At 35.2% G+C, this 12,802-nt stretch overlaps 1 protein-coding gene across 1 annotated transcript in view; it reads left to right on the top strand.

Moving 5' to 3' along the window:
• FBN2 (fibrillin 2) overlaps positions 1-12,802 on the top strand; it is a 152,697-nt gene that overhangs the window by 28,470 nt on the left and 111,425 nt on the right. Inside the window, exon 7 of the mRNA XM_025177307.2 lies at positions 1,920-2,045. Coding sequence (XP_025033075.1) covers positions 1,920-2,045 — 126 coding nt within the window. The remainder of the gene's footprint in view (positions 1-1,919; positions 2,046-12,802) is intronic.

Here is a 12,802-nt window from a genome sequence, read left to right as displayed (position 1 = left end):
AACTTAGCATATTTTTGTTTCTTGTGAGTACCAGAATTCCTTTTAATTATTTAATAACTTCATTTCATTGAACTGTGTAACAGCTTCTTGTGAGGGAGTCAAACAGAGACCTCTTTGTAAAGTAATTGTCACTAGAGAATTCATATATTGCTGTTTGCACATTAATTTGCTACTTAACAACATCTGTAAATTGTTAGTACTAGCTAGTGCTTTCCTGACACACTTGGCTGCATTGAACAGCAACACTGGCAGATAAAGCATGTACTTATACTCAGTAACTACATCTATTAAGTGCCCATTGAAGCATGAGTCCAAAACAGAACATTGCAGCTAAGAAATGAAAAGAAAAAGGTTATTGGAAATATTGAAATTATTATGAATACTATGCTTCAGATAGGATCAAGTTTGGCTGTATCGTATTTTATAGTGTTTTAAATTCACAAACATCACTTGGCTTGGCTGGTGTGGGTCTTCCGGGCTGTGTGGCCGTGTTCTGGAAGTTTTGTTTCCTAATGTTTCGCCAGCATCTGTGACCGGCATCTTCAGAGTGCGGGAGCACAGACAGGAGCAGTTCTCTCTGTGCCCCTGCTCCTGTCTGTGCTCCTGCACTCTGAAGGTGCCGGTCACAGGTGCTGGCGAAATGTTAGGAAACAAAACTTCCAGAACACGGCCACACAGCCCGGAAGACCCACACCAGCCATCGTATTCTAGCTGTGAAAGCCTTCGACAATACATTACTTGGCTTCTTGCCATTTTGTTAATTAATGCTGTTTTAAACTGATTATTTCTCCTGAAATGTTGCTAGTAAGTATCTCAATGATTTTCCATCCATTAAAACATTCACTTTGAAGGTGACAGGAAAATTCTGTTTGTGCATTTACTGTTTGATGTTTATTCATACATGTAAATCATCTTACAATTTGTCAGTCTTTGAATGATAAACATGCATGTGTGATTGGAATCATAGAACAAGAATATATTTGCTCATGATTTTATCTTGTTTCCAGTTTGTCGTTTTACAAAACAACAGAAATCAGTATAAGGAAGCAATGGTCCAATATGGTATTGTTACTAGCACATTGCGCTATAGCAACTTTGACAAGACGTACAATATGTGAAACTGCATTCATTTTTCAGACACAATAGAATAAGATGAGGCTGTTCATAGGTGCTCGATGGGTTGATTGTTAATATACTAAATTACCAGTATTACTGACATTTCTGAAAACCTTGGTAGCCATATTTCCAGATATTTAATGGTGGAGAGAATGTTCATCAAATTATCACTGTTGCAACTACTATATGACAAAATACTAACACACTTATTGAAGAGACACTGAACTTTTTCAGATAATTCCACTGTAGACCATCTCCATGTATAAAGTCCTCTACTTAGGAAGGATATTAATTTTATTAATTTACCCTGAAGCATCTCAAACAGCCTAGACTCTTAAGAAAACAGGATATGAACATGGCTTTATCTCAATTTTTATCTAAATTATACATTATGGAGGCTGAATTATTTTAAATAAATTCAGTAGAGTTTCAATAAAACATATAAACACTTCCTGCAATTTTATTTAAAGCTAAAGTTTGGCATTCACTGAGATACTAGATGTTCCAAACTCTTTTTGTTCAAAAATACATCTCAGGATGCATATGCACAGAAGTTTATAAATGAAAACAAATAGCATTTTTGAAAACTCTAAAAAAACACTTGCAAGTATATGTTTTCTAAGATTTATAGAAATCTTAGAAATCTTCTATTGACCTTCAAAGAAATTTCTGTATGAATTCTGTATTCTAATTGTCATCAGCAGGAAACTCCTCCACATAGGTAGTATTTGCAATCAAATAAGACTTATTTTGAAGAACAATGGAAAATAAATTTTTAGAGTCTTGTCTTATTTTATTTACAGATGTAGATGAATGTCAGGCTATCCCTGGAATCTGTCAGGGTGGAAATTGCATCAATACAGTTGGATCATATGAATGCAAATGCCCTGCTGGTCATAAACAGAATGAAGCAACTCAAAAGTGCGAAGGTAATGTAATGGCTTAAAAGAATAATGTAGCTGATGTTCACTGCCTTCTGGAAGGATAGACAATGCAAAGCCTACAATTGGCATGTTATCTGGAGTGACCCCAGATAGCAATTGTGGGATCCCTAAAATTAAAGTTAATTTTATTTTATTTTAAAAAATTAAAGCTTGTAAGTTTGTGAAATTTTGCATGATTTCATTGTTCGTGCCTGATCCCTTTGGCACTTCAGATCCTGTTCTTTTGGAATAGTCACATGATTGGAAGCAGGCATTCTTAGTGGCTACCCCTACTGTTTGGAAGTCCTTCTGAAAAGAACTTTGATCTGCCTCACCCATCCTAGACTGCAGGAAAGCCTTAAAGACCTAATTGTTCTTCATAGAAGGGCACTCTTTGATTGGATGTAGGGTTGCAGGCACATAATACTAACATTTACTTTAATTTTTGTTTTTTATACTTATATGTACTTGTGCTTGGGGGATTAGGGTTAGGGTTTGATCTGAGTGTCTTGCATAGAATCCTAGATGTCTGCTTTGTCCCCAACATCATCACAGGCCCCAACAATTTCACATACAGGATTAGAGCCATCTTCACATGTTCTTCCTATAATCTGATATATGTGTCATCTGCCAGTTATGTCCCTCTGGATTTTGTATAAGACAGATGGGACAGACTTTACACAGATGAATGGACACAAGTTGACATCAGGGACAAAGAATATCAGAGTACTTTAACTGTCCAGTCAAAATAAACATGTTGAAAAAAAGAAAGTTTGCTAGCATAAATGAGCAAGAGTTTGCTGAATTCACATTCATCAAAATGTTTCAGACTATGTCTGAAGGTCTCAACAAACATATGTATTTTAATAGATTACAATTGCTAATTAATAAGGTACTTTGTAAGGTGTCCACATGTAACCTGCATCTGTATAATTAATCTGTCTTTCCCTCCTTTTCCTCCTACCCTATTTAAATCCCAGTTTAAATCTTATAACACCATGGCCACTCCATTGTGTCTGATGAAATGAGCTGTAGTTCACAAAAGCTTATGCCTTTTAATAAAATATGTTAGTTGGAAAAGGTGCTACCAGACTCCTTCTGATCATAAGAAAATAAAAGATCACTGTACCTGCAGACAGACAGATCCTAGAAATTTAGCAGATGTTACCTATTATTGGCATAATTCAGCTGTAACACAATATATTAAATGCTTTAATATGCAGGGAATGTGAATACAGATAATCCCCAGTTTAAGAACGAGTTCTGTTCTCAAGGTCTCTCCTTAAGTTGAATTTATATGTAAACCGGAACAGTATTATTGTGTAGTATGTATAAGTACTATTGCATAATTAGGGTTATTAACTCAAATCATTGTGTATTTAACTCAAATCATTGTGTATTTAACTGGAATTTTGCTACAGTAGGCTCCATTCTTAACTACGGGTCATCTGTAAACCAGGCATTCTTAACCCGATGACTACCTGTACTACAAACTTAATCATATTGATCTTGACAGATAGGGTGAGCCATGAAAAGCCTAGTTCCTCATTTAAATGTAGAGTTATTTATTTCCTTTAAATGCATATTTCATGAATTAAACCCAACATTACATGAACAGGTAAGTATGGCTGTTTCCTTGTACCTCTTCTACCACCATGTATCCTTTTTCCATCATCATTTGTCACTTCAGAAAGAAAGAATTGGGCAACATATAAATTTAATAAATTATTATTAAACTACCCAGAGTTACTGGGAGTCAGGCAGCATATAAATTTAGTAAATAATAATAATAACTATTATTATTATTATTATTTTAGACATCACTTTCATATAGTTTCATTATATAGGGTTTTTTTTAAGTTGATTATGTGCCATCAAGTCAGTGTCGACTCTTAGCAACCACATAGATAGATTTTCTCCATGATCTGGCCCTAACTTGGTCTTTCAACAATACACCCATCACCATTGTAACTGAGTCCAACCAGCTTGCTGCTGGTCATCCTCTTCTCTTTCCTTCCACCTTTCCCAGCATTAGAGCCCAACATTAGAGCTAGGTCTTTGCATAATTTGTCCAAAGTAGGCTAATTTGAGCCTGGTCATTTGTGCCTCTAGTGAGAACTTTGATAATGGTTTAAATCAGGGGTTGCAACCTACAGCCCATGGCTTACCACCCAAAATCATCTGGCCCATGGTCCCAAAAATATTTACATGGCCTGCAAAAAAGAGGGTGAAAGCATTTGCCACCCCCTCAGGTGGCCACTTTGATGATAGCTTCACCAGCCATCTGGGAATGGGTGGGGCAACAAGCCCCCCCACCGAGTGCTTGCAAGATGGAGCTGTGACATGGAGAAGGAGAGGAAATAGCAGCAGTGGACTGGCCTCTGGCCCCTTCGCAGAAAAAGATTGCCAACCCCTGGTTTAAATGCAATTTTTAAATGTAGTTTAACATATTTTTATTTATGATGGTCTGTTCTTATGATATTTGTAAAAAAATAATGCTATTCCCCCCCCCCAAAAAAAACCCTCCAAAGGTACATTACTATTTGATATTGTCCTGGACATTTTAAGTTGAAGAAAAACATGTTTTATCTTTATCACTATAAATACATGAAATAAATACTGTTCTGCCCCTAATCCAATAATTTGTAGCACAGAATGCAAAAAACTTTATATATGTAAATATTAATACAGTTAAGATACAGTACAATATATATGGAATCTACATGTAATATATGTGAAAGTAGAAATGGCAACATCATTTAGAAAAATAATTCTATTGGCAGAAACTTCTATTTTGGTGAAACTTGCAAAGTTTTTTTTACCAAAAATTGGAAAATGCCCATTTACTTTCAAACGCTAATGTGGAAAAGAAAATCTGTCCTGAGAAGAACATTTTAAATCTTTTTAATGCATATTATAATGCTCTTCAAACAAACATTTCATTTGCTTAAAAAGACATTTATTTTCAAGTTCCAAAATATAACATTACTGACATAATTGGACACTGTCTGAGGTTAAGGAAAAATAATTTCTTTCAAGTTGGACCTACTTTTTTCAGAGAGGGAGAGAGGGAAAGGGAGAGACGAGGGGTAGAAGTATTCAGTCAATAGATGAATACTTATTTTTTTCTTTAACATAAGTGATCTCACCAGCAAATACCCTGCCTACTCCCTTCCTTTCCTGATGTGTGCAAAGCCAGTTCAAACATTGCAAATGGGCAAAAGTCTTATAGACCATACCCAGGCAAGATGCCAGTTTTTAACAGGAGTGGTATGACTTTGACATTAATGATCCAAGTTTCTTAACTAGGAAGCATGCAGTTTCAGTTATGTTGTAGCATGCTTAAAATATTTTTTCCTACCAATAATCTGAATAAGTATTCTCATTATACTTTCCCAACCTTGCTAACTAAAATTGCTTAAAAATATAAAACACAAAATTTACTGTAACTTAAATTACCTAAAAATACAAAGCCTGTTGTACTTGTTCTGTAATTCTGTGCATCTATATATTAATTTTCATTTTATTTCTGAAAGTTTTTAATTTAGTGTGGTCATATTGTAGTATTAAGGGAAAACTATAGAGCCTTAAATGTTTCTTAATAATCTCATATCTTACATTCCTTGTGTTTTTGGCATTACATTAAAATACCTATTAAAAGCAACTGGATTATCTACTTTCTCTACATGTTTACTCACATATTTTTATTTCTTATTGCCTTTATTTAATTAAATAGAATGCACACACATATATGTATGTGTGTGGGGGGAAGATAGAAAGGCATATCATGTTTTTTATTTATGCATGCGCGCACACACACACACACACACACACAGAGTTTTATACAAAAGTTTCAGTAAACTGACCATATTTCAGCATAATTCTTCATACATAGTCTCTGTCTGTAAGCAATTTATTCATAAATCTCAAGCAACGTCAGATTTTCAGTCTATTATGTGATTTGGGCCGTAAATTTATCTTTTCAGTATTATTCCGACATAAGTTCAGTTGATTTTAGTAGATCTTACTCCTAGTAAGGGTGAAAAGGGTTGTCATCTTTAAGGAATAAATATAAGATGTCCCATTCAGAAAGCATTCAAAATTTGCTTCAGTATTTCAACTCTAATCTACATAAACATCTTTCAGTTCTATAAAAAAAGAAATGAATGTGTGCTTCATTATTTATTTAAAGTCCTTTGATTGTCTTGACCATGTCAAACTGTGGAATGTTTTTAAGAACATTTCATTGTCCTCATGCAAGATTGGATTAAGATTAAATTCAAAGAGCAAGCTAATGTTACTAGTATAGCAACCAATCTTGGAAGTAACAATGAAGATATTGAAATCATAAATACCTTCTACCTTTAGAATTAACTATCAACAGAAAAGGAACAGCAGTCAAGAAATATGCCACAGACTAGCACTTGGTAGAGTAGCCATGAAGGCCCTGGAAAAGATACTCAGATGCTGGGATTTGTCTATAGTTACAATAATCAGAACTGGGTAGGCAGTTATTTTCCCTGCAACACTTTAGGGCAGGGCTTCTCAACCAGGGTTCCATGGAACCCTAGGTTTCTGCAAGAGGTCACTAGGGATTCCCTGGGAGATCATGATTTATCTAAAAAATTATTTAAAATTCAGGCAGCACACTCTTACAGTGATGAGCAGAGACTGAACAAAAATCTAGTTACACCTCTTTCTGAGCTCTCTGGAAGTGTGCTATAAGACTGTGTTTATTTGGTTTAATCCATTCTTAATTTTTGACGCAAGATAGGGGAGACTATTGATAGTAAGTGAACACTATATTGCAGGAAGGGAGGAATATATTGCAGGGAGGGAAGGGAGAAGTGCATTTTTCAAGAAATTAATAGACTCGTCCAACTTAGTCTGTGACATCAGTCTCTCCCTCCTGCATCTTTTCCCTCCAGTTTTCCTGTAGTTATTTTATCCCATTATTTTAATAAATTTCTTACACAGTTATTCAGTTATGTCAGAGGGTCCAGTGTGGCAATTTTTGAAGAGGAGATGTGAGAGAAAAGGAGGATTCTGGAACGGACAATACCAATAAGTTTAATGATGATAATTAAGAATTTAAATCTTCTCAGGCATTTCCCTGCACTGGTACATCCTTAAAAAAAGTTCATATTTAAATGAAAGCAATTTATCAATGAGTTTTACATGGACTGGTGATCCAAGTTGTTCTATTCCATTGTGCCTCATCTATGACAAACAACTTACAAATGCAGCAATGGCTCCAGCAAAATTAAAAAGACACTTAACTGCAAATCACAACCATATAACAAGTAAAAGTTCTGATTATTTTAAATAGCTATTGGAATCACAGAACAGAGTAAAGCTTTTGTTAATAAAATGGCAGTCAGTGAAAAAGCCCAAGAAGCAAGTCATTTAGCTGCAGAACCTATTATACAGCAAAAGAAAAGCCATGCTTTGGGTGAGAGAGTAATCATGCCAGCATGTAAAGTAACAGTGGGAAAAATGCTGGGACCAGATGCAGTACAAGAAATTAAAAAGGTTCCACTGTCAAACAGTAGAATAAGTTGGCATATTGATGACGTCACCTGATGCTGAAGAGGTTTTGTGTGATAATCTGAAGAGCAGCAGCTTTTCTATCCAATTTGATGAGTCAACAGATTTCACCAATAGATGTCACGTTATGACATTTGTAAGATTTGTAAATGATGGTGACATTCAAGAAAACTTTTTCTGCTGCAAAGAACTACATGAAACATACAAAGGCCAAGATGTATTTAATGTTTTGTCTTCATATCTGGAAACAAAAAGTCTTTCTTGAAGGAACTGTGTTGGCATCTGTTCTGATGATGCTCCATCAGTGGTTGGCTCCATGAGAGGTTTTGTTTCTCTTGTAAGACAAGAAAACCCTGATGTTGTCACAACACACTGCTTTGTTCACAGAGAGGTGTTGGTGTCTAAAACTCTTGGAGAAGAAATGAAAAAAGTTCTGGATGATGCTACAAAAATGGTTAACTTTATTAAACAAAGACCAGTTCACTCAAGAATGTTTAAAAAACTGAAAACCTGGACAAAGAGCAGAAGTCTCCTGTTACACACATAAAAATAGTGGCTCAGCAGAGGAAGAGTTCTCAACCAGGTATTTAAGCTGAAGGCAGAATTGCAAGGGTATTTTCTAGAAAGTAGTATTCTACATTTTGCTGAGTGCTTTGAAGATGGAGAATGGTTGCAGAAACTAGCATACTTAGCGGATATCTTTCATCACATGAACCAGCTGAATAAGTCTCTGCAAGGCACTGGAGAAAATGTTTTGACTTCAAGTGACAAGATTCTTGGATTTAAAAGAAAACTGAATGTTTGGAAAAATCATGTTGTAAAAGGAAATATTGAAATGTTTCCACTGCTGCTTGGGTTTGAGAATGAGGAAGGATACCAGAAAGTCTCTAATTAAAAACCTTCTGGAAGAACTGCAGAACAAAATTGATCAGTACTTTCCCTCCCTTTCAACACAAATGTATGACTGGGTGAGGGATCATTTCTCTGCATCTTCTGCTCAGCCTGAGAACTTCACTTTGAAGGAAGAGGAAGAACTTTGTGAGCTGCAGTCTGATTGTACACTCAAGATGAGATTCACTGATCTGCCCATGGACAAGTTCTGGATTTCTGTGAAAGAAGAGTATCCTGCCATTTGTAGGAAGGCATTGAACATTTTGCTATAGTTTTCAACTCCTTACATGTGTGAGCAATCTTTCTTATTTAACAAGCATCAAAAGCAAAGACAGAAATCACCTTATTTCAGTTGAAGATGAAATCCATGTGTGCCTATCTCAGGTTTGGCCCAGAATTGATTATTTGTGCAGCAAAGGTTTCACATTAAAGAGGTAAGTTTCATTCTTTATTTTTAGTTTAAAAACACTGTTAATGCATATATACAGGCCTATACAGTACATGAAACAAATGTAATAATTTTGTAACTTTTGGCCTATATTTGAGCCTGAATGTGCAGGGGTTCCCTGAGGTCTGAAAAATATTTCAAGGGTTCCTCCAGGGTCAAAAGGTTGAGAAAGGCTGCTTTAGGGAAATGAAAGTCGGACTTTGAAAAAGTAGGATAGAACAGAATATTAACTCTGTTAATGAACTCTAACTTATTAGAGATTTCTGAAAATATAATGGATAGCCATGAAAAGAAACAAATGGTTCATAAATCAATCAATCTAGAGTTCTCACTCAAGGCGGACCAGGCTCAAATTATCATATTTTGGATGCACATGAAGGCTTATTTTCCTTCATAATGCTGACATCTAGGGAAAATGGTGAATTGAATATAGCTCCATTTTTTTATGGGGCTGATGACCATGGCAATTAGAGGAGCTGGCAATTGGTTTAGCTCTTCAGAATCACCTAAAGGAGAGTGACAGGATCACCCACAAGTTATCCTTACAGAGGCTCCCTGTGAAGAGATTGCAATCTAGCAATATCAAGTGGGTGGAGCACTCTGGGAGTCAGGGGAAAAACATCGAGCCCAAGCCATGGTGCAGAGCCTTCAAAAGGACGCTAGATTTGCTGTTACTTCCTCTTTTAATTAACATCATAAACTGTCTATTCGTGATTTATTTGGCAGTTAAAAACCTCCTGAAAGACAAGTTGCTGTATACTGTGAGAATTTCCTTATATCCTGGGAGAAAGAAGATCAAAATATATTTAAAGATTAAAAAGAAATATTTTAACATTTGGAAACAGTGAAAGGGAACTAAGAATGCTGACTGGGGACAGTTAAGAGGCTAGATGGATTTGAAACAGCTTTTTAAATGATTGTTTTAAATGTTTAAGAAAATATAGTAAGTATTTGAGTTTGGAGTTAACTGCAAGAAAATCTGTCCTGGGAAAGTTTTGCTTCTGAAAATAAACACCAGATAAGACTGAACTTTGAAAGTCTTCAGTCTTCTTCAGAACCAGACACCAATTAAAGGAAAAGATATCTTTTAACACAATGGAGGAGTATCCTTCTTTCAAAGAAGAATTGTTAGCTGTTTGGAATCAGTATGTCCAGGAACTATTTTTAAAATTGGGACTAACAGAGGTTGTAGAGGAAGAAAAGTTTTTATTGGATAATATAGACTTGAATGACTTGAATAAAGACCTTAAAATGGACTTTTAAAATTACCAGATTATAAGAGAGGCATGGAAGATATGGAAAAAGATGCTGTGAATCTGAAGATGGACTCAAGGTTGCTTGATTATGAAAATGATGTGGAGAAAGAAACTGCAATGGATCAGAAGATTGACTTTGAGAGTTATCTGGACCCACAGAAGGGAAACATCAAATCTCTGAAACCTTTTCCGAAAACACAGGGAGAGAATGATAAGAGATTACTATTTGGGGTTTTATTTGGAGAAGAGACTGAAGACTCAGCCTTCCAAAAAGAAGAAAAAGAAATTCAAAGTGGATCTATCAGATCAGGGTTAAATTGTCTATGTTTTGATCTTGGATTGTTAATATTGAATTTTCTTTTTCTGACCAGGACTCTAAGACAATGATTTATACCTGTAAAAGTGATCTATTTGGTTTAGTTTAAAATACATATGTTATTATTATTGGACTTTTGTATGCTTAAGGGGAGAGATCTTTTAGGTTTTACTTTTTTAGAAAAAATTAGAAGTTAAAATGTAAAATAGACATAGCTTAAAATATATAGTTTATTATCACTGGCACTCTTAATACTTGTGCTGATTAGATTGATCGTTGAATATTCTTCATAATTTGGTTATTGTTTAGGGATGAGAAAGGGGATGAAGAGGGCTTTTTTTAGTAATAGTAAAGAAGGTGTTAAGTTACTGTTAATGCATATACTTGTTTGGAGGGAGGGGGAAGTCACCTTTTATATTTCTTTCTCTATTCTCTTCCTTTTCTTTTCTTTTTTTTTTGTAGGTCTCTTAGTTTTGTATTAGTTTTTATATATATAAACTTTAACAAAAATATTATTAACTGTTAAAGAATTGCTTTCCTTAGGGATGATGGAATCTGTACAAGTTTTTAAATAAAATCTTTGATGTTGGACCCTTAAAAAAAAGTCCATAATGCTGATAAAGATGGAAGGAAAGAGAAAAGGATGACCATCAGCAAGGTGGATAGACTCAGTTACAGGAGTGATGCACCATTGGAAGTTCTGAAGGACCAGGTTAGGGACAAATCATCTAGGAGAAGGCCTACCCAAGTGATCACTAAGAGTAAACATGGACTTGATGGCACAATTAATTCATCAAAATATATTTAATCAAAAATTAATTAAAATATACTTGACTTGGAATCTCCTGCTCTAAACCTTGTTTCCTTCCCAAGGAGAAACAGCCTTTTCACTTAAACTCAGCCAGAGTAATATATTTTGAGATACCTCCATTTGGATTTTTGATTTGAGGTGAAAAGTGGAGGAAACAATATGCTGGATCACAGTATTTCATTTCTTGGGGCTAATGCCAAAAATTACTGAAGAGAAATGCTCTTCTTTCTAGATTGAGTTCAACAGTTGTTGAACAGTTAGGAAGAGCACTTCTTCACAAAGTCTCCATAAATTCTAGTTAATCTAAAAATACTGATTATAATGATGGAAAGATCATCATGTTTTGTAGTTCAGTCTAATCTTCACCAGTAGTGGCTTCCAGACTTTCAGAATTACCCTATGAATTGTTAGTACACAATTCTGGGAGCAACCAGGTTGCGAATACTGGCTAAGTCCTTTGCTGGTTTTATTGGAACTGTTAGAATAGGCTTTTTAGACATTTCTGTAAATGAGATCATACAGTTTTGGATGCTTTATTAATAACAATACCAATGCTGCTAATAATAAAAAGAATATACATCATTTGTATGCATCGGGCCCAGCAGAGATTATACTACCTGAGACTTTTCAGGAAACAACAACTGAATGAAAAACTGCTGGTGACCTTCTACCGCTGTACTATAGAGAGCATTTTAACCTACTGCACCTGTGTATGGTTTGCTAACTGCACAGTGGGAGATAGGAAAGTGCTCCAGAGGGTTACCACCACTGCCCAGAGGATCATTGGTTGCCCTCTCCCTTCTTTGGAAGAACTTTATAGTTCTCACTGCCTTAAGAAAGCTCAAAACATTCTTAAGGACCCATCCCACCTGGGACATTCTTTTTTTGAACTATTACCATCTGGCAGATGGTACAGGATAATGAAAACAAGGACAAATAGGCTGAAGAATAGCTTCTATCTTAGAGCTGTAACTATACTGAATTCTATCGTATAGTGCAGAATTAATGCAGCATCAGGGGTTGTGCAATATGGAATGTGAAGGTTGTGTTTTATGTGTTTTATGTGTTCTATGGTTTTTATATTTTTAAAGCTGCACTGGGGTGGCATTTAATTTTGTTGTACAAGTAATACAATGACAATAACGATTACTATCCATCTATATTGCCAAGTTATTTATTATATCTTATTCAATGTAACTATTTTAGCAAAGAGTAAATTCTTGCTCACAAGGAAGGAAGATGTTTTTCTTGGCAGGCTGGCTTTTTATTAACTTATTCCACAGCTGGGAATTTACAATCCATTTTATAGTCCTGTTTACTCCTGTTTTTGATGCCCAGTCCTTAAATATCAGTACTTACATCCCCAGCCTTGTTTGAACTTAGAACAATGACACCATTATGTTTTTTCCAGTTAAGAAGTTTGCGTCTGTTTGTTAATGTTTGGTAAATAGTACTATTTACATTTATTCTGGAGGTTTTGTAGAAATGATGGAT

This window comes from Python bivittatus, unplaced genomic scaffold (assembly GCF_059951505.1).
Source record: "Python bivittatus isolate LINGU-HERP-01145 unplaced genomic scaffold, Pbiv_v1 ctg000850_np1212, whole genome shotgun sequence".
NCBI lineage: Eukaryota > Metazoa > Chordata > Lepidosauria > Squamata > Pythonidae > Python > Python bivittatus.
The sequence above is the reverse complement of the archived record's forward strand: the minus strand, read 5'-3'. Positions and strand labels throughout refer to the sequence as shown.